General features: G+C 55.8%; 14 protein-coding genes across 14 annotated transcripts; 7 read left to right on the top strand and 7 right to left on the bottom strand.

Annotated features, from left to right (window-relative positions):
- Positions 1-105: 105 nt before the first annotated feature.
- Positions 106-1593, top strand: BO72DRAFT_494796 (uncharacterized protein; the record flags this gene model as incomplete). Its single annotated transcript, XM_040948496.1, has 1 exon — positions 106-1593. The coding sequence occupies one exon, from the start codon at positions 106-108 to the stop codon at positions 1591-1593; it is 1488 nt and encodes a 495-aa protein (XP_040802967.1).
- Positions 1594-1729: 136 nt separating this feature from the next.
- Positions 1730-4314, bottom strand: BO72DRAFT_401065 (Zn(II)2Cys6 transcription factor; the record flags this gene model as incomplete). Its single annotated transcript, XM_040942172.1, has 8 exons — positions 1730-2226; positions 2294-2474; positions 2559-2734; positions 2794-3061; positions 3119-3663; positions 3712-3914; positions 4089-4211; positions 4261-4314. Coding segments are annotated over 8 exons (2020 nt in total), but the record flags the coding sequence as incomplete, so codon positions are not given.
- A 363-nt stretch (positions 4315-4677) lies between these two features.
- Positions 4678-5691, top strand: BO72DRAFT_401064 (pyrroline-5-carboxylate reductase). The gene is made up of 2 exons (XM_040942171.1): positions 4678-4748; positions 4808-5691. The coding sequence occupies exons 1-2, from the start codon at positions 4712-4714 to the stop codon at positions 5647-5649; spliced, it is 879 nt and encodes a 292-aa protein (XP_040802965.1). The 5' UTR covers positions 4678-4711; the 3' UTR covers positions 5650-5691.
- A 2-nt stretch (positions 5692-5693) lies between these two features.
- Positions 5694-6796, bottom strand: BO72DRAFT_484973 (YciI family protein). Its single transcript, XM_040947872.1, has 4 exons — positions 6500-6796; positions 6395-6450; positions 6140-6303; positions 5694-6075 (listed from the first exon to the last, which is right to left on the bottom strand). Exons 1-4 carry the CDS (start codon positions 6664-6666, stop codon positions 6037-6039), a joined length of 426 nt encoding a protein of 141 aa, XP_040802964.1. The 5' UTR covers positions 6667-6796; the 3' UTR covers positions 5694-6036.
- Positions 6797-7145: 349 nt separating this feature from the next.
- BO72DRAFT_425982 (flavin reductase family protein) lies at positions 7146-8378 on the bottom strand (the record flags this gene model as incomplete). The annotated part of the gene is made up of 2 exons (XM_040942929.1): positions 8224-8378; positions 7146-8169 (listed from the first exon to the last, which is right to left on the bottom strand). The coding sequence occupies exons 1-2, from the start codon at positions 8265-8267 to the stop codon at positions 7146-7148; spliced, it is 1068 nt and encodes a 355-aa protein (XP_040802963.1). The 5' UTR covers positions 8268-8378.
- Positions 8379-8614: 236 nt separating this feature from the next.
- BO72DRAFT_446706 (RidA family protein) lies at positions 8615-9498 on the top strand. The gene is made up of 4 exons (XM_040944362.1): positions 8615-8842; positions 8911-8924; positions 9001-9174; positions 9255-9498. Exons 1-4 carry the CDS (start codon positions 8683-8685, stop codon positions 9399-9401), a joined length of 495 nt encoding a protein of 164 aa, XP_040802962.1. The 5' UTR covers positions 8615-8682; the 3' UTR covers positions 9402-9498.
- A 399-nt stretch (positions 9499-9897) lies between these two features.
- mfsA (glucose-inactivated glycerol proton symporter STL1) lies at positions 9898-12285 on the bottom strand. Its single transcript, XM_040944361.1, has one exon. It carries the CDS (start codon positions 11974-11976, stop codon positions 10357-10359), a length of 1620 nt encoding a protein of 539 aa, XP_040802961.1. The 5' UTR covers positions 11977-12285; the 3' UTR covers positions 9898-10356.
- Positions 12286-15905: 3620 nt separating this feature from the next.
- On the top strand, positions 15906-16585 carry BO72DRAFT_446704 (uncharacterized protein). Its single transcript, XM_040944360.1, has one exon. The coding sequence runs from the start codon at positions 15944-15946 to the stop codon at positions 16289-16291; it is 348 nt and encodes a 115-aa protein (XP_040802960.1). The 5' UTR covers positions 15906-15943; the 3' UTR covers positions 16292-16585.
- A 220-nt stretch (positions 16586-16805) lies between these two features.
- BO72DRAFT_425976 (sulfotransferase family protein) lies at positions 16806-17814 on the top strand (the record flags this gene model as incomplete). The annotated part of the gene is made up of 2 exons (XM_040942928.1): positions 16806-17480; positions 17575-17814. 2 exons carry the CDS (start codon positions 16806-16808, stop codon positions 17812-17814), a joined length of 915 nt encoding a protein of 304 aa, XP_040802959.1.
- A 121-nt stretch (positions 17815-17935) lies between these two features.
- BO72DRAFT_446703 (putative methyltransferase) lies at positions 17936-19183 on the bottom strand. Its single transcript, XM_040944359.1, has one exon. It carries the CDS (start codon positions 18882-18884, stop codon positions 18066-18068), a length of 819 nt encoding a protein of 272 aa, XP_040802958.1. The 5' UTR covers positions 18885-19183; the 3' UTR covers positions 17936-18065.
- A 244-nt stretch (positions 19184-19427) lies between these two features.
- On the bottom strand, positions 19428-20917 carry BO72DRAFT_401048 (glutathione S-transferase family protein). The gene is made up of 5 exons (XM_040942170.1): positions 20661-20917; positions 20577-20599; positions 20400-20511; positions 20123-20306; positions 19428-20037 (listed from the first exon to the last, which is right to left on the bottom strand). The coding sequence occupies exons 1-5, from the start codon at positions 20689-20691 to the stop codon at positions 19644-19646; spliced, it is 744 nt and encodes a 247-aa protein (XP_040802957.1). The 5' UTR covers positions 20692-20917; the 3' UTR covers positions 19428-19643.
- Positions 20918-21266: 349 nt separating this feature from the next.
- BO72DRAFT_494786 (uncharacterized protein) lies at positions 21267-21803 on the top strand (the record flags this gene model as incomplete). The annotated part of the gene is made up of 2 exons (XM_040948495.1): positions 21267-21349; positions 21431-21803. 2 exons carry the CDS (start codon positions 21267-21269, stop codon positions 21801-21803), a joined length of 456 nt encoding a protein of 151 aa, XP_040802956.1.
- Positions 21804-21923: 120 nt separating this feature from the next.
- BO72DRAFT_506694 (uncharacterized protein) lies at positions 21924-23863 on the bottom strand (the record flags this gene model as incomplete). Its single annotated transcript, XM_040949232.1, is given in 3 exon segments — positions 21924-22621; positions 22639-22981; positions 23057-23863. The coding sequence occupies 3 exon segments, from the start codon at positions 23861-23863 to the stop codon at positions 21924-21926; spliced, it is 1848 nt and encodes a 615-aa protein (XP_040802955.1).
- Positions 23864-25125: 1262 nt separating this feature from the next.
- Positions 25126-26994, top strand: BO72DRAFT_467380 (acetolactate synthase; the record flags this gene model as incomplete). Its single annotated transcript, XM_040946832.1, has 2 exons — positions 25126-25183; positions 25250-26994. The coding sequence occupies 2 exons, from the start codon at positions 25126-25128 to the stop codon at positions 26992-26994; spliced, it is 1803 nt and encodes a 600-aa protein (XP_040802954.1).
- Positions 26995-27072: the final 78 nt, after the last annotated feature.

Raw genomic sequence — 27072 nt, 5'->3', positions numbered from 1 at the left:
TCCAACACCGTCTGCTTGCAAATCTTCTTTGTCCTCATTTGACAGACTTCTGTAACCTCATCTCACCTCATTCCATACCGAGATGTTGCACCACCACCCAAACCAATGAGCACCCCGCTGTTCGTGGCCGAGGAAGTGCTGTGCACCTACCCAATCAGCACGGTGTACGACTCGTGCCCACGCTACCTGTTCTATGCTCTCCTGCTAGCCACCTGCGTGACCCGATGGACGGGATGGCTCTCCGACGTCTTCCTTGGAGCCGCGGCGACCTACGCGGGGACCGCGGCTCTGGAGGCCTTCATCCTGGTCTCAAGCCCAGCGCAAGATGCTCCAGCGAACCCAGTAACCCTCCCCTACATCTCACCCAACGACACAGCCCTCCTAGCCAGCCTGACCCCTTCCTTCCCCACCCTGATCACCAACACCACCACCCTCCCCATCACCCCAGCCACCATCGACCTGGACGCCGACGCCGTCCTTGCGATTGTAGTAACCGCCTACCTGATCTTCCTGCCCCTGCAAACCTGGTCCCGGGCGTTCACGCACTCCCGCGCGCGCTTTATCCTCTTCTCCCTCTGGCACGCCCTCATGCTGGCGGGCACGATCAGCGCGCTGATCTACTGGCCGCGCGTGCGCAACACGCCCACGCAGTACGCTTTCTGCGCGCCGGACTACTTCCCGCCGGAGGACACGGTGTCCAGCGACGGGTGGCAGGCGTGGCAGCGGCGGACACCCTCGTGGAACAGCAGCGTGTGGGCGATCTTCAGCAACACCACGCTCTTCAACTCGCTGCCGACGGTGTGCTACTACCCGTGCTTCAACACCACCCAACCGCTGCGCCAGCAGTCCGCGCTCGAGGCCTCCGTCGCCGACAGTGCGGCCGCCCACACCGCGCGCTCCGCCTTCTGGTCGCGCATCCTCTACTCCGAGCGCTACATCTACAGCCTCATCGGGCTGACCCTGGTCGTCAACGTCGTCCTCCTCCTGTTCCGGTGTCTGCCGTACCGCTCGCGCATCCCCTCGTCGCGGGTGCGCACCATCTGGCGCGAGCGTACAGCCATCGCGCAGGGGTTCCGCGCGGACTGGTTCGCGGTGGTGCATCCGGCTTCGTTCACAGACCCCAAACACATGACCACGCCCACTTCGGCGGATCACGCCTCGACTGGGAAAGCCGAGGCACGCGAGAAGCGAGGAAGCGACAGCATCCTCGAGAAAACGCGCGCCACCCTCGCGACCGCCACCGCGACCCCGCACACCATCACCTGCCTCCTGCACCTGCACACGCTCGGCTCCCTGGTGCGGCTGCTGCTGGACCTGTGCATCCTCTTCGCCGTCGGGTTCAGCATCGTCATCAGCCCGCTGACCGTGCTGGCCTTCGTCGCCTGGATCGAGTACTACATCCACGAGGACGGGCCGGCCCAAGAGACGCCCAAGCAGGTCGGCCAGTGGGCGCCCCTGGCGTCCATCGGGTTTCTGGTGGTGTCGGCGGGGATCCTCAAATTGAAGGTGTGGGTCGCGCCGCGGCGGGAGATCGAGTGGGAGATCGAGCAGGTCCGGGGACGGCTGAAGCGGTTGGAGGGGATGATTGTTTAGGTCTTAGGTTCTAGCTTTCTCTACTGGTGAATTGACGCACACGGGGACTTTTGTAGTGCAGAAAGCGAATTAATGAGTGAGGTGGAGTGCACGCTAGAGCTCTCGCCTTGTCTGTATTATACTATCCTATCTTTTTACGAAAAAAGGACTCAGTAGCATAACCCTAACCACCGCCCGCAATCTCCCCCTCCAACCGATCCGCCAAATCCATCAGTTCCCGGGGTTCCATCCCCAGCCCGATCGTCGAGTGGATCGCCAGGTACTCCCATTCCCAGTCTGTGGTTGGGTCGTGCACGTCCAACTCACCACCACCACCTCCTCCTCCCGCCTCCGCAACGCCAGGTTCATGAACCTCCTGTCCCCCCTGCCGCTCCATCTCCCCAGGCAAATCACCAACCCCACCACCACCAGCAAAAGGCGTGATCGGCCCCATCATCACGCGCAGATTCTCCAGCTCCGCGCGCCGCATCGGCGCCGCCAGGTTCCCCCGGGCGACGATCTTCTCGAGCACGCAGTCGATGTGCTCGGCCCAAGGGCTTTCGGCGGGGATCAGGACCGGCGCGATGGCCTGGATGACGTAGAGGATGAAGGCGGAGGCGAAGGCGTCTTCGATCTGGAAGGGGAGGAAGGATTCTTTCTCACTCGTGTTAGTATGAGCCCCTGGTGTGAGCATTGGTTGGGTTGAGGGGTTGGGGGATACCGATGAGATCCTCGTCTGCGAGCGTGCGCAGAGTCTGCAAGACCGTCAGCGCGGACTCGACGCAGCACTGGAGCAGCGAGGAGACGGTGGCGGAGAGGCCGATGGCGGCGCGGGATGGGGCCCGCTCGATGTGCGTGTGCAGCGCGCACATGACTAGGGGTCGGGTGGTGAGGACGATGCTCTTGCATTCTTGGTCAGTGTCTTTTTCGGTGGTGTGTTTGATTTGCGAGGGAAGGTTTGCTGGGTGAAAAGGTGGGGAGTGTACATGGTGATACCCCAGGACCAACCGCGTCGCTGTCCGCGACGCCCGGCTCAATGCCGCGGGGAACTCGGCGTTCAGGAACCCGGTGAGATCCTGCGAAAGCTCGGCCAGGTTCCGCAGGATGGCCTGCGTGTCTTTGATCAGGGTGCCGGTGGAGTCGGGGCCCACGCCGTAGACCGCTAGAGATTTCATTGGTCAGGTAACGGAGAGGAATGAAGAGGGCTGGGAGTGCATGTACTCGTTAGAATCCTCGCATTGAGTCTGGCGAGGCGCACGTGGAAGGTGATCGTCTTCTCGTCCACCGAGCCATCGCTGTACAGCCGCACGGTGATGTCCTCGTCGCGGATGGAGCTGGGCGCCCCGATCAGGGCGGCGAACTCCCGGTCCAGCATGTAGACGATCCAGAAGATGGTCCGGCAGCGGTGCGAGAATTCCGCCCCGTCCAGCTCCTCCGGCACGTGGCGGTGGATGCCTTCGATGATGCAGAAGCGGAGGGCGAAGCCGATCTTTATCTGTCAGCTGATGGCACGTTGTCGGGTGAACGGGGAAGGGGGGAAACACACGTGCTGAAATGCGGCGACGCGCATATCGATCGACTGGAAGTACAACGCCGCGAGCGTCAGGGTGCGGATGCACTGCAGCGGGTCGGGATACGTCCCCGACAAGTCCGGCATCAGGGACATCGCGCGCGCGGCGTACTGATACCCCGACGGCGGCGCGTTCGGCGGGTGATTCTGTGCCAGGAAGGCTTTTCCGAAAGCCAGGACCAGCAGATACTGTGCGTACCACAGACGCATTGATACAACTTTCGTGGCGGGATCGGTGTAGAAGTCATGCAGGCGGTGGAGGAAGGAAGGGCTGTCGATGATGTAGAACAGTGTCCCCAGGTAGTACTTGACGGTGTGGAAGAGATACAGCCCGTAGTCGATCGGGGGTAGGTGGCATACTTCCGGTGTCTCGTCCATGGGCAGAGATCGCCATTTCAGGGCAAACGCTGAGGCGTCGACGTTCCATGGGTCTGGGGGACAGTTGGCGTCAGGGACATGCTTGCCTAGCAGGGAGAGCACGCGGCGACAGAAGGACCAGGAAGATGTAGGGCCCATATACCCTATCCTGTGTCAACGCTACTTGCTCAAATCGTGTGGGGGCAGCTTACAGAATCTTCCGTCCGGGGACTGCGCAAATGAGTATTCTACCAGAGGATTTTTCGAAAATGTCGACCGCAGTCCATCTCTTTCTGGTTGGGAATCATGCTCCGATGGGGCTGCCGACAGTGTCAATACGAAGAGTTCAGGAAGGAAGAGACGACCTACGGTTGGCCTCGACATGTGATTGAAAGCCTGAATACCCCTCTTGTTGCTCCAGAAGCGATGGATGCGAAAAGACAAATGAGTCTCCGTCTTCGGTCGAGTTGCGTACATCGGTGTATCGCACAGCTGCAGCCGCACTATGGCGACGCTCGAGATCACGGAGGTAGCTGCATTCGCGCCATCAGCCACAGACTAAAAGATAGAGTTGTAGCTTTCAGGTCACCTCTCTGGCACCGAGACCCTTGCCTCCTCCACTGCAAAGTGGCAAGGTTTCTTGGTCCGGGCACAGCGCGTACAGGGATTTGTCCCGGAGCACTTGACCTTCATGGAACGACATCGTACGCAGCTTAACTGAATTAGTTCATATCTTCGCCTGACACAACAGCTAGACTCACGCCTTCTGACATTTCTTGTAGACCCTCGATTGCTCTGAACTGCGAAGAGACATGTCGATAACAACGTTATCGGAGGTTAGTTCCGATCAGTTGATGCGCGGAGAGAAAAAGTCGGACGAGGCCGGCGCCTGAGGCCGAGAGGAGATCGCTGACTAATGCATGAGGGCGATTGCTGGTTCGACTACATAAAACAAAACAATACCATGAATAACTACGTATAACACGAGGCTAGCTAGAAGATGAAACAATAGGACTATACGCTAATTTGATATCTGCTTATCTCTGGAATACCAAGTGCGCTGAAGCGCTTATCATACGGAAGCCCCGATCTCGGAGAGGCCCTCCGAAACCCCGCCGGAGATTCCACCAACATTCGCAATTCTGCCACTTCCCTCGATGATTCATTCACCCAACCATCCGACACACACAACCACCCCAACACATAAACAAAATGGCTTCTCAATCAACACTAGCGATCATCGGCTGCGGTACTAAGCTACCTCTCACCCCGACTCATGCACCAGACAAAACTAACCCAACGGACCAGGAAACATGGGCTCCGCCATCCTAAGCGGGATCCTCGACGCCACGCGCGCCGACCCGACCACCAGCCCATTCGGGCGCATCATCGCCTGCACCAAGACCGAGCAGTCGGCCAGTCGACTGCGCGAGCAGTATGCCCAGGACCGCGCGCGGGTGGAGGTTCGCGCCGACGCGAACCTGGCCACCGTGCGTGAGGCCGACTACGTCATGCTCGGGTGCAAGCCGTACCTGGTCGAGGCGGTCATCGCGGCCGACGGGATGGCCGACGCCCTGGCGGAGAAGTTCATCATCAGCGTGATCGCGGGCAAGACCCCGGCCGTGCTGGCGGGGTATATCACCGAGTATGCCAGTGCCGAGGTCAAGGCGTCTGCGCGGCCGTCCGTGGCGCGGGCGATTCCCAACGTGGCGGCCAGTGTGCGCGAGTCGATGACCGTCGTCGAACTGCCGGCGGAGTGTGCGGCGGCGAATCGCGAGGTGGTGGAGTGGATGTTCGCGCAGCTGGGGCAGGTGAAAGTGGTCGCGCCGGAGCTGTTTGATCTGGGGTCGATGCTGGTCGCTGCGCTGGCCCCGCTGTCTGTCGCGGTGGACGGGATCCTGGATGGCTGCGTGGCGGAGGGGATGCGGCGGGCGGAGGCCTCGGAGATGACGGCGCAGTGTCTGCTGGGGTTGGCGCAGTTGCTCAAGAGTGGGGTCCATCCGGCGGTGCTGCGCGAGAGCATCTCCTCGCCCCGCGGGTGCACGATTCAGAGCCTGTTGACGGTGGAGAAGGCCGGGGTGCGCAGTGCGTTCGCGGAGGCGATTATCAACGGGACGCGGCATTTGCATGACTTACAGAAGAAGCAATAGAGAAGACATAGAGCGATCAGATTCAATAGACGTAATACGGATATCATTACCCAACATCGTCAGCTACTGGTCCCTCCCTATGACTAGCCGGGGCCTACTGACTAGCCGGGGCCTGTAGGCCCTAATCTCATTATGTGATCTGATGGGGCCATATCTAAGTGTAGCGTGCAGTGTACTGTATATGACTGTATGACATATGTCCTGCACTGTCCCTGATCCAGCAGACGCATTAGAACTCAAGAACCATGGGCTGAGAAATTCAATTTCCTTTCAAACGCAGTCTCATGCTCCTCACAGGAATCTCCAAACCCAACACTCAAACCAAGCCTTACTCCTACTACACCAGAGACAATCACCCCAACTCACTGCCACCATATCAACCGCGCCCTACTCCTTATTCAACGGCTCCCGAACAGCCGAAATATACTACCACCACGAATCAGCCACACAATCACCACAACCCCCAAAAAAAAACCAAGGAAGAACATACCGGAATAACCTGCGCCTTCTCCAAGTCCCACACGCCACTCTTGGCATAAATATCATTGTTGATCAGCTCATGCACCTCCTCCACCGTCTCCCCGGTCACCACGATCATACTCCCCTTGAAGGAGAGGGGCTTGCCCTCTTCCGGGTGGGAGTCGACCATCGCGCCTGCAGCCAAAAGTCAGTACATCCGGACCTTAAGAGGCATCGCTAGATGGGCGTGTTGGGTCTACAGGTAACGGGGTAGGGACACACTTACCGCCGACGACCATCTTTCCCGCCTCGATGAGGGGTTTGAGTTCCGCGTAGTGCGTTCTATTACCCCGAGTTAGTGGTGGGGCAGAGTTGGGGCAGGAAGACGTACGGCCGGACTTGCAGGCGGAGGTCGAGGACGTTGGGCTTGTCGGGGAGGATGCAGAGCCATTCTTTCTTCTTGGGGGGAGCGGTGGCTAGGGTGCGGTGGGGGAGGTGGCGATGAAGCAGAGGGGAGGAGAGGGAGGAGAAGGATTTTGTGAGGCGGAGGAGGGACATGTTGGCTTATGGGGAGGTATGGGATGGGAAAAGGTTAATGGTTGGAATTGAGGTTATATACTGCTGGTGATATACAGTGCAGTACAGAAGTGTGGGTGGGCAGATGAAGTGTTAATTGATTGACGCCGACGCGTGGGCGGAAAGAACGCGGGGAAACAAACCCGGTCGAGGAGTGAGCTTCCGATGGTCGGAGGCGCGGTCCGATGTGGCGGAGGTACGTGGGTGTGGCTGTCACCAATTTTCCCAATTTGGCGATATCCTTTGGTCTGCGAGAACTAACTTCTGGATGATTGTCTGCAATTGCGTTTGAGAACTATACTCGAAAGCCTTTTCCTGAAAATCACTCGTTCTTCTTCACTGATACTGTGCGTTTTAGTGTTGTCAAGACAGTATTTACTCAGCTTTCTATGAAAATCCACAAGCATAACAACAACAATTGAAAATCTAAACGCCACTTCCACTCCCATGGTATCATGAATCTAGTTTCCACCGTTCTCATTCCTCCGCTCCAACTCCCTTAGCACCTCACTCTTCTCCACCTCCGCCCCCCACTTCGTCCGCGGCCGCTCAAACGTCGACGTGATGCGCCCATACGCCACACCCCCCAACTGCGCCACGGGCCTCAACTTCTCCAAGTCGATATGACTGCCCTCCGCATCGACCGCCCCCTCCTCCACCCAGAACCGCGTCGCCTTGATCAACACCACCGCCGACACACTCATCCCGGGGCTGTGGGCCGCGAATTCCTTGATCTCCAGCACCCGTCCCTCGATCGAGAAGACCGACTCGCGGACGCGCGACGGCGTTACAGTGGCGCTGGGCGCCTCAGTCAGCCCGCTGACCTCCCACTCCGACACGCCGTAGGGGGCGTCGATGGCGGTGGCGTTGACCGCCTCAATCATCCCCTCGGAGACGGTGTTGATGACGCACTCGCCCGTCGCCTGCAGGTTGCGGTAGGTGTCCTTGGCGCGGCCCGGCCGCGAGGAGAACCCCACGACGAACAGCGGCGGGTCGTGGTCGACCACCTGGAAGTAGCTGAAGGGCGCCAGGTTCTTGGTGGTGCCGTCGGCGGAGACGGTGCTCAGGAAGCCCACGGGCCGCGGCGCGATGCCCGACACCAGCAGGCGGTAGTTGTTGATCGCCGGGCGGGAGGCGGCGTACGGGTCGATCTCGCGGTGGGTTTTGCCGGCGCTGGCGCCGTTGTCTGGCACGCCTTGGCCGTAGGTCCAGCTGGGGTAGGGGGATTGGGTCACCTCGATTGCCGGGGAGGTGTGGTCGAAGGGTGGGCGGCTGGCTTCGGTTTGTGCGAAGTTGGAGATGTCTTGCACGATTTTGTAGTTGGCTTGCGCCGCTTTGGTGGCTGCTACTGCTTCTTCACCCGGGGAGGATGAAGGAGCTGGGGCAGAGGGGGTTGCTGCTGCTGCTGCTGCTGCTCCTGCTGAGGAATTCATTCGCAAATGGGTGAAGGGACGAAGGGCGGGCGTCCCAGTGAGGTGCATCGGTCTGGTTGTTTGGTTAGTGGGTGTTATGCTGGGTATCTGGGGACAGGATACTGACCTTGACGTGATGAGTCGACTGACTCTCTTTGCCGCTGTGGCCATTGAGCGGGTTCGTTTGGTGGTGATGATTCACAGAATCCTATCCAGCGGGTAGTGTCACTTGCAACGAAGCCCGCCTACAAATGGACCTGGGAAATGCTGCTTAAATTGCGAAATGATTGTTCAAGAAGCCAAGCTGACTGAAAGAGGAATTTCTCCATTTGCCTCCAATTGCTTAGAAACCCGAGTCGGCGGGTGGGGCCGATCCCCAGCCTCAGGCACCTCCATCGGCACGGCATCGGGGCCTTTCCCCGATGCCGATCGGCTCATCAGTTACTCTAACTTATAGATAAGCAAAGCTAAAGGTTCTGTGCTCTTTTTTTCTGAACTGTGAAAGTGTAATGGACTAACTGAATGCCCAGCTAAACATATAACCCCTTCCACTGCCCAATCTCTGCATACCCACTAGTCAAGTAAAATGTTCCGTCGCGCCATCTCTACCTCCCTTGCCACCACCTCTCGAATGCCCCTCCGAGCGTCTATCCACCCCGGACGCTGCAACAGCAACATACTCCCTCTCCAAGCGACCCGGGAAAAGACCACGGTCTCCAGTATCTACACTGACAAATGCTATGCGCGTGAGTCGGATCACCACACTACTATTCAGCCCTTACATAGCTCAACTATACTAACCTTGTAATCCCAGCCTTCGCCCACTATGTACGTCCCCGGCATAGTCTATCAGGAACAAGCACTGCTAATTAGTGCCCGTGCTGACCTGCACACAATCGAAAAGTCTCAAGCCATCAAAGCCGGTAACCACATCTGGCTCTCCGGCCAGATCCCGGCCGACGCCCAAGGGAACCTGATCAAGGGGTCTGTGACGGAGAAAACCCAGGCCATCATCCAGAACACGGAGGCTATCCTCCAGGAGGCGGGCTCCGGGCTGGATCGGGTGGCTAAGGTTGTGGTGGGTTGTGGACCTTGAACCCTCCTTCTTTTTTCTGGGGTATACTTTTATGTATGTACCTGTCTGACTGAATATGACAGGTATACGTGACGGATGCAAGCATCATGCCTGAATTCGCCGAGGTGTATGACCCGGCGTTCCCCCATCGGCCGGCTCGTTCGATGGTGGAGGTGTCCAAGTTGCCGGCCGGGGTGGATATTCAGGTGGATTTCTTCGCGGTGGTTTAAGGCGACTTAGAGATCAGCAAGAGTACGTTTCCATGGGATGGGGAGATGAAAGCATTGGGCAGATGGATGGATGAATTATGTGTCTGATGTACTCGGGGAATCATTCTTCGATGGCTATGTAGTATACTTAGCATATATGAAGAGAGGCTTCCCGCCTCAGAACGGCCCTTTGGCGGGTGTGTATATATCAAGGTAGTTGTTTCTCAAAGATAGCCTGGAATCAATCACCCGCCGTTCTCATGCTCCCCAGTATACCAACGAATACCAAGCATTTGCCCCCTGAAACAAAAAAAAAATGAAATGAAACCAAAAGAACAAAGAGAAAAAGGAACAAGAACGTATATCCTGACAGTGACATGACATGTAAGAAAGCTAGAAGCAACCTGCCGATGGGCCAGGAACGAGAGCAAAAGGTTCCACTCCAGCATCCGCCAGGTTGTACGCTACGTACTTGTGCTACACGAGTTCACAGCAACAGCAGGTAGGAAGTTCTTCATCACATGGCACAGAAAATGCATTGAGTTGCCGATAGGTTTCTCTCTCTTCTATCAACGAACACAGGATATCTATATACCAATATACCATCTAAGAAGGGTTCATCCCCATGACTGACCAAAAGGAACCCCCACAAAAAAAAGCAAGTGTCATGCATGCCGTAGGCGGAGTCGTTCATAAAAAACACATTGTTTCCATCACCATTCCCAAGAAAAAGAAAGCAATAGCCAATGCGGAGAATCTTTGTGTTATCAACAACAAATCCAAAAATCAAAAAAAGGGGAAAGACATCAAACATTGAAGGGGGCTTATTCCACCTGGAAGTGAAAACCCTTCGGGGTAATCGATTGCGGAAATTCAAAGCAACACGGCCCCGACTATACATGTATACATGTGGGGAGAGGGAGGGGTATCTGGTGATTATTTCTTTTGTTTGTGAGAGAAGCAGGAGCCTTCATGTTTAGTAGGTCTCCTTGCGCTCCTGGCTCTCGCCACTGCTGAGGGCCAGCTCGGCCTTCTCGGACTCGTGGGCCACCTGGTGGGAGGGGACGTCCAGACCGACCTCGGCGGACATCTGGGCGATCTGGGCAGGGGTGAGCTTGGGGAGCTCGTTGGCGACCTGGTAGGGCCACTTCTTCTCCATGTGGGCCTTGGCGAAGATGATGTCGATCTCCTCGAGGTCGCGACCGGCGGTCTCGGCGTAGAAGTACCAGGCGAAGGGGATGGCGACGAAGTTGATCAGGGCGAAGAACAGGTAGATACCCCACGAGCTGGAGGAGGAGAAGACGGGCGTGAACATGACGACGGCGAAGTTACAGATCCAGTTGGTGCAGGTCGAGGCGGCGGCAGCCATGGTACGGGTGCGCAGGGGGTTGATCTCGGGGGGGTAGATCCAGGGCAGAGGCAGGGTCGTGAAGGCGAAGAAGACGATGAAGAGGAAGATACCCACGACCGCGCCCTTGGAGTTGGACGTGGTGTCGTCGATCAGGCAGCCCATGGTGATGATGAAACTCAGCCCCTGGCCCAGGAAACCGATGAGGAACAGGTTGCGGCGACCGACCTTCTCGATCATGAAGAAGGAGGGGATGGTGGCCAGCGCGTAGACGGTGGCGAAGACACCACCCAGCACCAGGGAGAGACGGTGCTCCATCTGCAGGTTGGTCTCGAACAGCAGGGTGGAGTAGTAGATGGCAGCATTGCAACCAGTGAACTGCTGGAAGAACTGGCCCGAGCATCCGATCATCATGCGCTGGAACTCCTGGGTCTTGCCGAAGGTGAACAGCGTCTTGAAGCTGGCCTTGTTGTCCTGGGTGGCCTTGAGATCCGCCTTCATGAGGTTGTAGTCCGCCAAGACCTCGTCGGAGTCGGGGGAGAGGTCGTTCAGCGCGGCCAACACCTCGCGCGCCTCCTGGTCGTGACCGCGCATGACGAACCAGCGAGGGGACTCGGGGAGCATCAGGGCACCGACGGTGACCAGCACGGCGAAGATGATCTGGAAGGCAACGGGGAAGCGCCACTGCACCGAGGTGTCGACATATGAGAGACCGAAATCGAGCCAGTAGGCGACGAAAGTACCGACGGCGATGATGGCACCCTCGAAGCAGACCAGGAAACCACGGTTGTGGGCTTTCGAGCATTCCGACTGCCAGACGGGGATGGTGGCAGTGTCCATGCCGTTACCCAGGCCCGAGATGACACGACCCACGACGAACTGGCCCAGACCCCATTTGTCTCCGTAGGAGGCAGTGGAGATGACCGCGCCGACAGTCATGATGACACCACCCGCAACCAATAGAGGAGTCCGACCAATGCGCTCACCGAAGCAGAGAGTGAAGATGGCACCGAAGAAACAACCGATCTCGTAGCAGGCGGTGACAGCACCACGAAGGACAGAGACGTGGTTCTCATCCTTGCCAGCGCCGGTAGCCAGGGCAGGAAACTCAGACGTAAACTGATCACCCGAGATGATACCGGACATCAGACCCTGATCATAACCGAAAAGTGAGAAACCGAGGACGGAGACGATGGTGATGGCCAAGCGGAGCTTGCGGCCCCGCAAGCCACATGTTGTTGTCCACATGTTGACTTAAGGCAATCAATCTTCTTCTTTCAGAACGGATACCAATCGATGAAGAATGTTGGTATGCGTGACAGGTGAAAGAAAGGGAGAGAAGGGGAAAGGGGGGAGGGGGAAAGGTGGAGAGAGGTAAGGGATGGAGGTTTGACAAGAAGGAAGGGATCTCCCAACCAGGGCAAGGACAGCAGCAGCAGGGTTTATGTATGTTTCGCGATGCTACAGAAATGCTAGAAATGCTCGAAATGCTCGAAATGCTCGAAATGCTTGCTAATGCCGAGAGAACATAAGACTTAGTCGGAAAGTGGTATAGGGCATGTGTCGCGAGCCGCCAAGGGGGCCAAGAGGGCCAAGAGGGTTTAGAGGGGGACCACTGGGGCCATTTACACCTTTTCAACACCAATAAGATCTTTTGGGGCCCCGCGAAAAAAAAGCTCAGTTCGGGGTTCACGGCGCCATTGACGTCAGGGATTCAAACGCGACGCTACGCTGGTTGCGACTGTGCCGCTTGGCACTCGTCTGTGGTTCAGGGCACTGACTGCTCCCGGAAAGAGTAAGATTGCCGACCTTCAGGCTCTCTCTCCAGGTCACGGTTATTGATGAACTTCATGGGTGATTGATGATTGAGTTCCTATTCCCTGCTGATGCGGGGAGGGGAATGTGGAACATTGTTAACCGATCCAGTCATCCATCAGTCAATCAAGATCGAGTCATCTCTCGCCAGCAGGGATGACAGCAGTCATCTCCCACATGGCCACGCCTCCCCTCCTCCCCTCCCTCCCTCCATGTGCTATCTCTCCGCATGGAGAGATAGCGAGGGAGGGAGGGTCGGATTAAACCGGCGTGAGTGGTGGGAAACAGACCACTTGGCCAAGGGACTGAGGATCCACCCCATATGCACCAAGTGAGGATCTTCCCCTCTCTTTGCCCTAACGGGAACCCATTCCCTTCCCCTCCCCCCCATCTTCTGCCATCTCCGTGCTCACGATGTCGAGTCAGTCCATTCAACGACGGTAAAATTCCGAGCGATAATTTCGTGGGCCAAGGGATGCCACTGCCCCGGCCGAGATTACTCGAGTACAATCCTTCGATTCGTTTCAGTTACCGTTCTTGCTTCGTGCTGGCGCTGTTTTAACCGCCGAAACCCGGGTTGCCGCGCCGGGAAGCTAAAGCTTCCTGGCTGACGCCCCGGAAGCCGTCGATCCCAATCACATGAAACCTGAACAGCCAAGCCGGGGAAGGGTAGGCACAGTAAGCAAGCATGAGGACAGTTACGAGTGAGTTAAGCTGGAGAAAAGGAATGGTGACACTAAGTAGTAAGTATAACTAGTAGTAGTATTTACTCATCAAGTGCAGTGAGCAGTAACACCAGCCAGAAAGGGTCCAGTGGGCAAGCAAGGGACTTCGGTAGCTACCATGGGTATTAGCCGAGATCGAGAAAATTCTGAGCAACCCTACAGATGGGGACTTGATGGGGGGGGAGGGAGAGTCGGATGGGGGACCAACAAAATAGGGCAGTCGGTTTATTAGGCATCCGTTGTTGGCGGACCCCATACCCCATACCGAAATTTTTGCGGGTCCGGGGGGACTTTTGGGTGAGGGACGGACGGAGAGGTCCGACCTTTCTTTCCCCTCACTATTCTTTTTCCTTTGCATCTGACTCGGAATTCCCACACTCCCACTCCCTTCACAGTGAGGCTGCAACTAAAGCCGACAACACCGCCGTGACCGCCGCCCGTATCTCCCACCCTCAGCGCCTCTCCTCATTTTACCGTGTTAACCCTCGAGATACCTGCCGCAACCGAGTTTCCCCTCTACACTGGAACCTATGTTCATTCGTGGGAATCTCCTCCAAAAGTGGGTTTTCTTACTAAAAAGTGGATCGGCGTAGTATTTGGTCAGAATGGGTTAGCGTGGGGTGGCCTGAAAAGAAAAAAAACTCTGCGCCCGAAAAAAGGGCAAAAAAGGCAGAAGAAAAAGAGGATGAGCCAATGAAATGCCTTCCAGCAGGTGCTGCTAAGGTACGGTCGTATTGCCAATCAGCCTGGAGCACATGCCCTAACCCGGTAGTCGTCCAGGTGCAAAAAGCACGTGTGTTTCGGAGTTACTATGTCCACCAACCCATGAATCCGGGATAGCTTCAATTCAAATCCAGGAAAAAGTCGATCTCTCTCCTGTTCTGACTCCAGTTTCCCACCGTTCATGTATGTATAGCTGCACGCCAGAAACGTGCGCCAAGGGGTTGGTCCCGATCGCGAAGAGCACCGAGAGAGAAGAAGAAGCAGAAAGGACAGGGCGATGAGCCGCACCGTGGTCATCGCTTCAAGCCACTGCCGTTCCGTCTAAGACTCCACTAAATCTTACTTAGTACTCTCTGACCGCCTGCTGGGCCTGCTGGGCCACTTGCTAGTTTGGTGCATGACTAATGGATGAGACTTGGCACGTCCGCTGACTCAGCTGACTCACCTCTCTCGCAAATGGCTGCTCCTCCGATACTGTACGGGATATCCTCGGCAGGAGCAGGTCCGATGCTTCTCCATTCCTTTCTCACCTTCAAGCCACTGTCTGTTGGCGAATTTACTCTCATCCAAAGACAGTGAGACTGAGACCGCAAAATTGCACTCCGCACTACGTACTGAGTCCTCAGGCGCAGGTGCAGGTGCACAAGGGCGGTGTGAGCACCCGCGGTGCGGGTGGGGTGGATCTCAATCTCACCAGATCATCCATCGGCCATCCCATCCTAACGGTTACCTTCCGCAAGCAGTAACATCCCCGACAGGAATTCAACCATCGAAAGCACTCTGCTCCGATGGAACACGCCGTGCACAACCACTTCAGAAAAAAACTTTAGTACATAGTAGTTGTAGCACTAGTTTTGCAAGCGAATCGACCCTCAACCCAGATCCCACCCATGACGTACGCTTCCAACGTATACACGATCTGTCCACGTACGTATACGAACATAAGTTAGTACTTGGTACTATAACGCCCTCGTCGCTACCAAGCTCCATCGCGGCTGGGCGGGTATCCAAGCGCGGTGGTATGATCCTGGAGCTCCCCGTCGGCAAACCTTGATTGGATCAAGGCACGGTAGTACACAAACCAAGCAGCGAGTCTTGAGCTTCGGGATACAATAGACTTTTGTCAAAGAATAATAGGAGAAAAAAAAAAAAAGGCAGACGTCAGCGGTGGGATGGCAAGCCGTCGGGTGTGAAACCTCGTTGCTGGGCTGACGCATCAAAAATCTATATCACTTTCGCGCTGCCGCGATTTGTGCGTATCGCGCGCTCTCCGGCTGAAGTAAAATAGAGTTTTTAGATGTTGGCTCTTGTGAACTATATCTACGCCACTGATTGTATGGTCGCAGATCAAGGAGCAGGATACACTGTTGCTGACACCAGAGGATTGGGCGCAACGGCGAGCTGGTGCTCGGCAGAGCGACGGGTACAGTACATACAAAGCAGAGTGACGAGTGCGGCGGTTGCGCATCAGCGCGGGCCGTTCACGGGTGGTGGTGTATTCCCTGCTGCTGGGTGCTTGGCAGGGACGTCATTTTTCGATGCCGAAGATCGGATTTCAAAGCAAAGTCGACTTAGATGGGTTGTGGAGGTATGTGCGTGGTGTACGAACTACTGTGGTCTGTATATGGGCACTTTGGTTGTTGATACCATGTGAAGATGATTTGGTAGCGGTTTGTCTGGTTGACATGAGTTTCACACCGCCTTGTTTCTCTGGCATTTTATCTGCCGGCAGAAGCATTTTCATTATCAAGCGGTGAAGACCTTCCGACTACCCTCCCTGGCCGACTCGATCACAACTCAAGTAAACCACTTCAAACTTGCTAGAGCTTCAACAATCCCCGAGTAATCAGTTTTGTTTAAGGATCTCACGCTATTGAAGATGCTTCTCATACTTGGATATGGTTATCCAAGCCACTTTGATTTTCTAGATTTTCAATCGAGAGATGAAATTCATGGCAAGTTGTCAGTTCGCTGGCCGGGTAGTGTGTACATTCATTTTGTTCGAGTGCTTTGTGCCATGCTACGGAGCTATCATTTGCTTCACAGAGTCATTAATTGTGCTTACAAGTTACCAGACTAACAGATCAGGCCTGATTCTGAAATGCAGCCTGATAGAACCTCATATGGAGAAATGTACACATCCTACGGGTAGCCAGCCAGCCAAGGATGTATGTTTGTTGACACCTGCGACTGTGTTGCCGATGTCTCTTCCACAGCGCCAGTCAATTTATCCATCTAGTCACAACTCTGAAAGAATGCGAAAATTTTTCTCTTCTGACCGAGGAACAAGGATCAACTAGCTACATCTCCCAGTCCAGCCTCAGTTCCACTGCTCTCTCCAGCCAGGATGATCCGGGGTGTCCCCAGAACTGTTGCCTGAACGGGCCATCCGACGCCCGAGAATGACTTTAATCTGCCAGGCGATGTCAAGAGCCTTGCTTAAAACGAGCTGGATGTACTTGGCCACTTTATTGTCGGTGTTGTCGAACCCTGAGACACGAACCAGCCAATCAAGCTTTATGCGGTCCGAGATGACCAGTGAGCACTACTAGGGAGGTTCGTTTCCACGGCTGAGACTTCGCGGTTGTAGTCAGCCACCATAACTTGGTATATAAGAGTCAAACACCTCGTTACACTGCTAAGTCCAGGTTTCCTTCTTTTCTTGAAGATTCCAGTGTCATTCTTAAGCAATTGTTACACAAGCTCTCTTTCCGCTGCATATACAACTGAATCAAGCCCCGCGACCACCGTCATCACAACTTCTCCCCTCCTCCCCCCTCCCCTTCAGCCCTTACCCACAGAATCACCCTCAAAATGAACCCCCTCATCAAAACCCTCTACAGCTATCCCCCCCCACCACCCCGCCACCGCACCCAACCCATCCGCATCCTATGCGTGGGGCTCCCCCGCTCCGGCACAGAAAGCCTCAGCCTCGCCCTGACCCAACTGGGCTACAAGCCCTTCCACGGCTGGGACCTCGTCTTCGACACGGCCGCCCACCTCCAGGCGTGGGCGCAGCTCGCCGAGCGCAAACACGCGCCCTCCGCGACCACGCCGCGAGACGACCCGATCACGCGGGCGGACTTCGACGCCCTCCTCCCCGGCGACTGCGACGTGGTCCTCGACTCGGCCGCCGCCCTTTTCACGCCCGAGATCCTGCAGGCCTACCCGGACGCCAAGGTCATCCTCAACACGCGCCGCGACGTGGCTGCGTGGCAGCGCAGCGCCCGGCAGGCGTTCGTGACGGACGGCGCCGCGCACTGGGGTCTCTGGGTGTTGCATCTGTTCAGTGCGGAGGTGTTCTGGCTGTGGCGGTTGTATTATGCCGTTGGGTTTCCGGGGTTGTTTGGGGCGAGGACGGTGGAGGAGGGGTTGGTCGGGAAGGGGAGACGCGTGTATCGCGAGCATGGGTGGATGGTTAAGGGGTTGGTGCCTTCGGATAATCTGTTGGAGTGGAATGTTGAGGATGGGTGGGGGCCTTTGTGTGAGGTTTGTGGACCTTTCTTTCTTTCTTTCTGTGTCATGAGGGATTTGGGTGTGTGTGCTTTGTGGTTGGGGTTGAGTTGGTGCTGACGAGGTATAGTTCTTGGAGAAGGAGGTCCCGCAGCAGCCGTTTCCCCAGACGAATGCCGGGGAAGGATTTCGGAATCGAGTGGAGAAGAGAGTCGGGCCCTGGCGGCGGACGGCGTTGATGAATCTCGCCCTCACGGTCACTTCGGCCGGGGTGCTGGGGACGGCGATAGTGTTCGGGGCGAGGAAGGGGGGCTGGTGGTGGCCTGCTGTTAGGAAGATTCCGGGGTGGATTGGGGCGCGGTGGGTTTGAAGGAGTGGAATTAATAGGGTGGAAGTGTACACGGTCTGTGGAAAGAGGGCATATCTACAATGATGGTTTTCATTTCTACGATGCAGTGTATCTACATTTTGTTGTCGGTGTAGCGGGAGGGCGGGATTATAAGAATCATGCATTTTCGGTCATTAATATAGTCAGTCGTATTATGCTAAGCCCACGCTATGTATGTGTACCACAAAGAAACAAGCCCAAAAGTAATCTCACAAGCGAAACCACACAACCACCTAATCAAACACCAACGCGCGCACCTCAATACTCTCCCGGGGCTTCGCATCGGCCGGGGAGCGGGGATGCACAAAGGCGGCATGGGGCACGCGGGCCACGGCGCCCGGCTGATTGTCGGAGCACTGCAGCAGGATGCGCTCGTCGTCGGCAACGTGCGACCAGTACAGCCACTTCTGGGAGGGCTGGTACTGGACGCTCATGGTCTCGCCGGTGAAGGTGGGGTAGCGGCGCTGGACGGGGATGAGATCCGCGGGGTCGGTGGAGCTGCCGCTGGCGAAGGCGAGGGGCAGCGACTCGACCCGCCCGTTGATCGGCCGCCAGACGTTGATGATGCGGAACCGGCCCTGCGCCAGCCTCTCCGCCTCCGCCGGGTCCGCGATGCTCCGCCGCACGCGCGCCTCCGCCGCCGCCGCGGTCTGGTCCACGTGCGCGTACGTCACCGGCTGCCGCGAGGCGCTCGGGTCATGCTTGCGCACCGTGTGGTCGAAGATGACCACCCGTCGCGCGCCGGGGACGTGCTCGAGCAGCAATCGCTCGGTTTCTGGGTAGTAGACCTCGCGGATGGCCTCGTCCGAGTCGAATTGCGCGTAGCTCATGGCCGAGGGGACCCCTCGGAAGACTTGGAAGGCGTCCTTGGCGAGGGAATACTCCTCCTCGTGGCCGCGGATGTCGGTCAGAGGGACCTGCTGGGTGGTCTGCGAGAAGTTCTGTTGCGGTTGGCCGGCTGGAGGCTGCTCCACGTAGACGAAGGGCGCGGAGCCGTCGGCGGGGGCGCGGTAGAAGTTGATCTCCGCCGTGACATCGCCTTGTGCTGTCATTTTCAATGGCTTTGGTATGGGGTGTGTTTAGACCGAGTCCGCTTGAAACGAGTAAGTTCGAATTGAGTGTGGTGCTGAGGGATGAAAAAGATTGTTGTGTTGATGTGATGTGGTGGTATATAAAGACAGCCGGCAACGGGCGCGATGACGCCACCGGCATTGAGGATTAACAATCAATGCCGAGCAATCCCCGGCACACAACATGTATGTGATCACATAATCATCAAGCTGTGAAGCGCGTAAGGAATAATTGCTGCATTCAGCTTACATACCGTACATAGCAGTTGTCTCAATCCTGGCATTCCTCCAATCATCGTATGTGGCGAGAAGGGTTGGTAATCCAGAGGCTGACATATGCAGTGCCCGATTCCATTCGCCGACCTTCCGCATCACGCAATGGCGATTAATCAGCCGTCGAGATCCCTGCATCTTATCAGATCCGGGATTTGAAGATCAGCCATGACGTTTAAGCTGGCTACTTTGAAGTAGGGATGGTTGGTTTAATACAAAGTGCTACTTTACCGTAGTCATGCAGTCGTACACGAATTTAGGATGCAAAGTATTTAACCAACTGATTCAGCTGAGAATCCAGCTCTCACAGGACCTTCTCGGGCTTGTTCCTTGCCTTGAGCGAGGAACGATTCATCACTGAATGGAGGACATACATGAAGCATATACAATCTCAGGAAATAAAACTCATAATTCAAAGTCAGATATAGTATCCACTTCAACCTCATCGCACCAAGCCCCACCCACCCTCTATTCCTTTCGCCCCTCTGCATTCCGCGCAATCAACTCCTCATACTCTCGAATATTACTCACCCCCTTGGGCATCCCATTCGGCTGCAACCCCTGCTCATCCATCAGGCGATCCCGCCGCTCGATGCACGTCCGCCAGGCCGGCCGCGCCTCCATCCGCCGCTGCCACGCCTGCACATTGGGCCACGCCGACAGATCCTGCTCGGCCTCCGGGAGCAGGTAATTCAGCCGCCCGTTCCACGGTACGAAAGCCAGGTCCGCGAACGTCAGCTTGTCCACCACGAGCCAGGTCTTGTCGGCGAGGACCGTGTCCAGCACCCCCAGGATGCGGCGGACTTCGGTGACGTAGCGGTCGATCACGCTGGGGAGTTTTTCGGGGTGGAGGACGGTGAACCTTTTACTTCTGTGTTAGTCTTTTTAGGTCTTGGGTGTGCGAGAGAGATGGAAGGGTGGGTTGGGGGTCAGGGGAGAGGGCATACCACGCCGCCTGGCCGAAGTACGGGCCCTGTCCGCTCATCTGGAAATGGAGGTATTGGTTGCAGAGGTGGCGCTCCGCGAGGCTGGGGAAGCTGAGTTTGTGGTCGGTGTCATAGACATCGATCAGGTACTGGATGATGGCGCCGGATTCCCAGAGAGTCAGGTTTGTGTTGGGGTCGACGATTGCTGTTTTTGTGGTTAGTGGTGGCTTAGGGCTTGTGGTTGAGGATGTTTGGGGGGTGATAAGATAAGAGCCTAGGCGTGGGTGGGTGGGCTTACCTGGGGCGCGGCCGTTGGGGTTGATGTTGATGAAGGGTGGGTTTTTCACATCATCGAACTTGAAGGATTGGATCTCGTAGGGGACTTGAAGTTCTTCGAGAATGAGGACGACCTGGTAGATGGAGGAGGGTGTCAATGCTTGATGGTGTCTTGGGATTGGTGTTGGTGGTGGCTGACCTTCCAGGGGTTAGGACCGGGAGCTGGGATTAATGTTAGCTTCTGTGGGTGGATGAGTGGGCAGTGTGTACAATAGAGACGTACGGGTCAACCAGACGGTGATGGGCTTGGTCATGGTGTATGCTTGAATGTTGAGGGAAGTTGTGTGAGGAAATCTAGTAAGAGAACAGACGTGTGATGCGGACACGGCTTATATAGCTTTCCCTTCGCTCCAAGTGGTAGGCACTTTGCTAAGCATAAGTTGCTGCTCCAAGAGGGCTCGAAGCTAAATCTCTGGCTATGACTATATCTGGAGACAATGACACTTGTAAAGTCATCTATAACATGAGGCTGAATTGAAATGCAGCCATAGCGAAGCCCAACTGGGCAAGGTCTGGCGAATGGAGTCCTTTTCTACACGGCCAGGCCAGTCAAGTGCGGAGACACGGCGGGGCCTGGCGGGGCTGGCACTTAAAGGGAGCATAAGCGGGGTCCAACCCAACTTGTTGTCTCGGGGGTCAGATTCCATATCAGAACTAGAGGACTACCACAACATACTCCAGTGATCAATTTTGCTAGATAAAGCCTGTGTCCTGTAGACTTTGACTTTCCAACGGTCTGCTAGCAGAAAGCAAGTTAAGGAGCCTAGATCGCGAATCAAAGAACAGTAACCCAGGCACCCTCTGTGCCATAACTAAAACACACCACACAATGTCCCTCATTACCGATGACCTCCTCCTGAAACTGTGGGAGCTAGACCAGACACAGCAGCCCGAAGAGCGAGCATCAGCAAAGTTCTGGACTCATCTGTGCAGCAAGCACTTCTTCCCAGAAAAGGACTAAGTCGTGTCGCAGGAACCTCGTCGTCAGGACAGTAGTGGCCGTCGGGGCGTGGACATTACCGTCGAAAATATGCGCGAGGGGATCAGTCTCGCGGTGCTCGTGTTTCACAAGGCCGAAGCATCGGACAGAAGCCCTCGAGCTGTCGAGAGAGCGGAGGCTCGAGCGTACGATGCTTGCGTGAGGTGTTTGGAGGCCCACCCTGACCGGGAATATGTGTACGCGTTCACGACATTTGGGACCAGAGGTCGAGCATGGCGGTGCGGTCGCGGGGAAGATTTTTTGACTGCTTTATTCGGGTCCCAGGGCTTGGGTGAGCCCGACCAGTACATTGAGGTGCATTCCCCGGAGGCTCGGCGGATCAGTCAAGCTGTACGAATGATGAGGGCTGCGTTACCAGATTATTGAGGATATAGAAGGGCGGTGTAGCACTTCCTTGTACTCATCACGCTCATCAACTTGATAGGAATATACAGAGTATTTTGAATAGTTACAAGCGATTGTTGCATGGAGAGTCCGGTCCCCTCATCAATCATATATGGCGATCTGATCACCACCATAATAAAACCACCAGACAATAGTGCCAGTTAGGGGCAACGCTCGCCAACCCTCCGTGCCAAAATCTACCCCAGGTTCCTGCGCACTACGAATGCTCTTGACACAATCTCGTCCATCAACAGCACCCGTTTCAACGTACGCAGGCATCAGAACTTCTTCACTGAAGCCGTACTCCCACCGCACCTGTCCGAGTGACTCGATATGTTCGTCGTCATAGACAAGCAGTAGGCCTGAAATTGGATGATGTGGTTGCTCCGGATCCCTGCAGACCTGCACTTTGACTAGCCCCTGGAGGGGTGCCTTGGTCATGAACCAATTTTGCTTTGACAGGCCTAGGCGGCCATCGAGTTCTCTCGGAGGCTCCAGGCGAGGTCCCTCCGGCTGCGGATCCAGAGCCTTATCACCCTCTTTGAACGAGTCACTGCACGTTACCCCGACTGAGGTAATATGTACGCGAGCGGGGTCGAGTCCGTCGTGAAAGACACCAGTGATCGGGCCGTCGCTCGCCTTGACCAGCAGAACGCACTTGAATGGTTCTTCCATGATGTGTGGAGTGGGAGGTGCGAAGGTAATGGTTCTTCCTAAAGAGGTTTGAAGCTGTGCGCGGTTGATTGTCACTACGAGGTCAAAGAAATGGGGGTTCAGGTGGGGCTCACCACTAAGCCAAACTCCCTAGCTCTAAGACAATATCTACGCGTCCATGCGGCTGTGATGGATTCTTGCTGGTTCAACGGAAAGTAGATCCAGACTTTCCGGCCCGTGCTGTCGCGCCAGTGCATCAGTTCGAGGAACTCTTTGAAACGAGTCGCTGTGTCCGAGAATCCGTGGAGACCCATCATCCCGTGGTCGGTGCAACAGGCCAGAAGGCCTTTCACGTTGGCGTCGAATGCAACGTAGTCCAACCGAGGGTTCTTGCGGAGGCTATGCGCGTTCCACGGCTGGAATGCCGGGGGTACTGGGGTGCTCCAACGCCACTTGGCGGAGGATGAACCGTCGGAGACGAGTGCGATGTCCTGCACAAACAGGTCCTGGACATGACACATCAGCCCTGACGACAGCACTGAGCAGGGTTACCCCAGAAACCCCCATACATTACACTCCACTTTGATGTTCACGGCAGGAGCCCGCGGCCGGAGGACCTTGTACCACGCGGACTCGTCGGAATCTGGCACCGAGTCCTTGTTTAAAAACTGGATGCCGCGCAAGCCGAACGCGTCCAGCGACAAGACAATCCTGTTCATCGCCACGGGGATCTTGAGGTGGTGTACACGCGAAGTAGCCGTAGCCTCCAGCGGCGCGGTACTGAGCTGGGTCACGTACGGAATGCCTCGGCAGTGGATGCGCCGCATCCAGACATCGTGCTGGAGCGTGAGCTGCTTCGGCTGGGGTGCACGGCGTTTCCACTCCTCCAGCAATCGACGGCCCTCGCCCAGAACGGTCAGATACCAGCACGGTGCTGTGAGCTCCGCGACCAAAAACTTGAGTTCCATCGGGAGCCGCATGAACAAGTCTAGTACGGAATCTGGCTGGGTCAATCTCCCTGTCGACGCTCTACGCAACCCTTCCAAGATTGATGAGATCTCTCCGCGTCTATCCCTTCGGACTTGATAGGCTGGTTTGATGGCACACATGTACTTCATCATTTCGGGCTGCGTAGGCCTCTTCGCCGGCTCGTAGGTGTCTATCAAAGTGTCGTAGCATCGTTTGTGGAACCAAAGCCCGGGATTCGGTGTGTACAAGCAGCTCTGGCACGAGACTGAACAGTCTGGAGCTGTGCGCAGGATGTGATGTACATCTATGCAAGAAACAATTAGAAAATCAAGAGAGAGAGCAAAACAGAGAAAAAAATTAGACACTAGGTGTGTGCAGTACCAAGAAACTGCTCTCCAGCAGTTGGAGCTTGTCGGCATAGCAAACATGCGGTTCTTCCAAGGTGAATGTTGGTAGCAGAGTCTCTGAGACCACGAAGACTCTGGGTCCGCGGATGATACTCCATCGGTGGAGATGTAACCATGGGCCTTTATTGCCGCAATACGGTGGCTGATAGTCGCAGTGGGAAATGTACAGAATGTCGATGGCACGAGAGCATGTATAAACAACCACGGAGTTAAGATCAACACAGAAGGCCGGCTTTCCGGAGTTAAGATAGTCACGTGCCATAGCCAGGGGTTGGTGACTCACTCACCGCCTTCTATCGCCCGTGCAGAGTTTATTGACTACATTGTACGCAGTAGCAGATCATCATCTTGTGGATGTTGGTGATAGGAGCTGCAGTGAGATCTATCAAAAGTAAAAGGATCAAGGCTGCTGGGGCTTGCTTACAGTGAAGTATGTGCGAGCATCATCAGTTGCAGACTAATAAGGAACAATCTATTTGCACGTACTGAGTTCAGGTCCCAGCAGCGAGATCTAGATCATCTCGACAGTCTACCAATTCCAATCCGGGGCCGATGTCGCAGCACACATGAGTCATCTAAGTTCTTCCTACCTAGCAGTCGGAGTATTGATCCGGATCGATTATTCAGTCTTGATGTGTGGTGTTAGAGGATTTTGCAAAACTGGGCATGCCCGGATAACCAGTTCTAACGCACTAAACCTATTTCATTACATTACAGCTGGGCAGGACTTCAGCATAGGGCATGCCCACTTCATTCTGCACTAGTAGTTTGCCCTTGATATACGATCTGGCCGAGAGTTAGCCAGGAACACAAAGTAACGTTAAGTGACTCATCGGCTCCTTCCCCGAACTGGATTGTGGTGCGACCCGCCTGTCAATCTAGATCCAGACAACTACTTATTGTCTTCTTGTTTGCACCGTTCGCTGCTTTCTCCCTTACTACAACAGCCTCTCCAGTCCACTTCTGCCAGCATCATCGGATTTCCGATCGACTTGGATCATGCATAGAATTCGACATATTTCTCGGGCTCCCAATGCCCTCTCCAGAGCTTCAACAAAACATGCTGTCGCCAGCCACTTCGTTTCAATGCGAAGTACACCCACTACCCGGGGCACAGCTTCTGCTGCGACGCAGTTGAAACACAACGAGGCGGTACCGGAGAGACAGATCTTGCCAGCAGCAGGCATCTCACGCCCGGCCATGGACAAATCGTGGGTGACTCTTGGAATGGCTCTTCCCCGTCCTTACCACTAAAACACAGCAGATTCATTGGAATGACCGGAGGCGAGATCTTCCACGAGATGATGCAGCGTCACAACGTCAAACACATCTGTATGTGCATATGCCCCAAACCCACCTGCCTGAGGCCCTTACTGACAATTCGGTCGACGACTGCAGTTGGATACCCCGGTGGAGCCATCCTGCCTGTCTTCGACGCCATCTACAACTCGAAAAAGGTCGATTTCGTCCTCCCAAAACACGAACAAGGTGCCGGACACATGGCCGAAGGATATGCCCGAGCGTCCGGAAAACCGGGGATCGTGCTGGTGACCTCCGGCCCGGGAGCCACGAACGTCGTGACCCCGATGCAGGACGCGCTTTGTGACGGCACGCCCATGATTGTCTTCTGCGGGCAGGTTGCGACCTCGTTGATCGGCAGTGACGGGTTCCAGGAGGCGGATATGCTGGGCATCTCGCGCTCATGCACGAAATGGAACGTCATGGTGCGCCATGTCTCGGAACTGCCGCAGCGCATCAATGAGGCGTTTCAGATTGCGACAAGTGGGCGACCCGGTCCCGTGCTGGTTGATCTTCCTAAGGATGTCACGGCTGCGGTCCTAAGGAAGGCGATCCCGACCGCGTCGGCGCTGCCGGTCGTTCCGACTGTTGGTGACAGTGTCAAGGCGGTGCCCCAGAAATCAATCGCTCGGGTGGCTGAGTTGATCAACACTGCCAAAAGGCCCGTCATCTACGCGGGCCAAGGTGTGGTCAACTCGCCGGATGCTCCGCGATTGCTCAGAGAGCTTGTGGAAAAGTCCTCAATCCCGGTAACTACCACCCTGCAGGGACTCGGTGGGTTCGATGAACTGGATGAGAAGTCCCTGCATATGGTGGGAATGCACGGATCCGGGTACGCGAACATGGCGATGCAGGAAGCGGATCTAATTATCGCGCTGGGAGCTCGATTCGACGATCGGGTCACGATGAATATCAAGAAGTTCGCCCCCGCGGCACGAGCGGCGGCGGCGGCGGGCGTCGGCGGGATCGTGCATTTCGACATCCTGCCGAAGAATATCAACAAGGTTGTCCAAGCGACCGAGGCGGTTGTAGGCGATGTTGCCGAGAGCCTCGCGGCTGTGCTTCCCCAAGTTAAACAGAAGGATATGGCGCATCCCGATCGTCGGTCGTGGTTTGGGAAGATTATAGAGTGGAAGAAGCGCTGGCCGCTAAACGTGTATGATCGGTCGGATCGGTCGCATCTGATCCAACCTCAAGCAATGATCGAAGAACTCAGTAGATTGACTGCCGATCGCAAGCAGGAAACCATCATCACCACGGGAATTGGACAACATCAGATGTGGACGGCACAGCAGTTCCGCTGGCGGTATCCGCGCACGATGATTACTTCGGGCGGATTGGGGACGATGGGCTTTGGCTTGCCCGCTGCTATCGGAGCGAAGGTGGCGAGGCCCGATGCATTGGTCATCGACATAGATGGCGATGCTTCGTTCGGAATGACTTTGACTGAATTGAGTACCGCTGCACAATTCAACATTGGGGTGAAGGTGATTGTGCTCAACAATGAGGAACAAGGCATGGTGACTCAGTGGCAGAACCTCTTCTATGAAGATAGATATGCCCACACGCATATCCGAAATCCGGACTTCATGAAACTGGCCAAGGCAATGCACGTCCAGCAACGGCGTGCTACCAAGCCGGAGGAAGTGTCGGAGGCCCTGAAATGGCTGATCAACACGGATGGTCCTGCTCTGCTGGAAGTTGTGACCGACAAAAAAGTCCCGGTGCTGCCGATGGTTCCTGCTGGATCAGGACTACATGAATTCATTGCATGGGATGCTGAAACGGACAAGAAGAGGAGAGCTTTGATGCGTAAGCGGACCTTCGGTCTTCATGGGGAATAAATATGCATCACTTGTAATTAGAACTTGAGCAAAAGTATTGCGTCGTTTCATTCCGCGGTACTCATGTGGTATCTGACT

The sequence above is a fragment of the Aspergillus fijiensis genome, assembly GCF_003184825.1.
Source record: "Aspergillus fijiensis CBS 313.89 unplaced genomic scaffold BO72scaffold_15, whole genome shotgun sequence".
NCBI classification, from domain to species: domain Eukaryota; kingdom Fungi; phylum Ascomycota; class Eurotiomycetes; order Eurotiales; family Aspergillaceae; genus Aspergillus; species Aspergillus fijiensis.
Note: the sequence above shows the minus strand (reverse complement) of the source record. Positions and strands in the feature narration are given on the sequence as shown.

Excerpts from the sequence above, each read along its gene's own strand:
- BO72DRAFT_401048 (XM_040942170.1), bottom strand. The coding sequence starts at position 20,691 with ATGACCAAGCCCATCACCGTCTGGTTGACCC. Across the intron at positions 20,600-20,660 it reads CATCACCGTCTGGTTGACCC|CTCCCGGTCCTAACCCCTGG; the intron begins GTACGTCTCTAT and ends CATTAATCCCAG. Across the intron at positions 20,038-20,122 it reads TACTTCGGCCAGGCGGCGTG|GTTCACCGTCCTCCACCCCG; the intron begins GTATGCCCTCTC and ends CAGAAGTAAAAG.
- BO72DRAFT_446704 (XM_040944360.1), top strand. The coding sequence starts at position 15,944 with ATGGCAAGTTGTCAGTTCGCTGGCCGGGTAGTGTGTACATTCATTTTG.
- BO72DRAFT_484973 (XM_040947872.1), bottom strand. The coding sequence starts at position 6,666 with ATGTCCCTCCTCCGCCTCACAAAATCCTTCTCCTCCCTCTCCTCCCCT. Across the intron at positions 6,304-6,394 it reads GGGAAAGATGGTCGTCGGCG|GCGCGATGGTCGACTCCCAC; the intron begins GTAAGTGTGTCC and ends TTTTGGCTGCAG. Across the intron at positions 6,076-6,139 it reads AGAAGGCGCAGGTTATTCCG|TATATTTCGGCTGTTCGGGA; the intron begins GTATGTTCTTCC and ends TCGTGGTGGTAG.
- BO72DRAFT_446706 (XM_040944362.1), top strand. The coding sequence starts at position 8,683 with ATGTTCCGTCGCGCCATCTCTACCTCCCTTGCCACCACCTCTCGAATG. Across the intron at positions 9,175-9,254 it reads ATCGGGTGGCTAAGGTTGTG|GTATACGTGACGGATGCAAG; the intron begins GTGGGTTGTGGA and ends TGAATATGACAG.
- BO72DRAFT_446703 (XM_040944359.1), bottom strand. The coding sequence starts at position 18,884 with ATGACAGCACAAGGCGATGTCACGGCGGAGATCAACTTCTACCGCGCC.
- BO72DRAFT_401064 (XM_040942171.1), top strand. The coding sequence starts at position 4,712 with ATGGCTTCTCAATCAACACTAGCGATCATCGGCTGCG. Across the intron at positions 4,749-4,807 it reads ACTAGCGATCATCGGCTGCG|GAAACATGGGCTCCGCCATC; the intron begins GTACTAAGCTAC and ends CCAACGGACCAG.
- mfsA (XM_040944361.1), bottom strand. The coding sequence starts at position 11,976 with ATGTGGACAACAACATGTGGCTTGCGGGGCCGCAAGCTCCGCTTGGCC.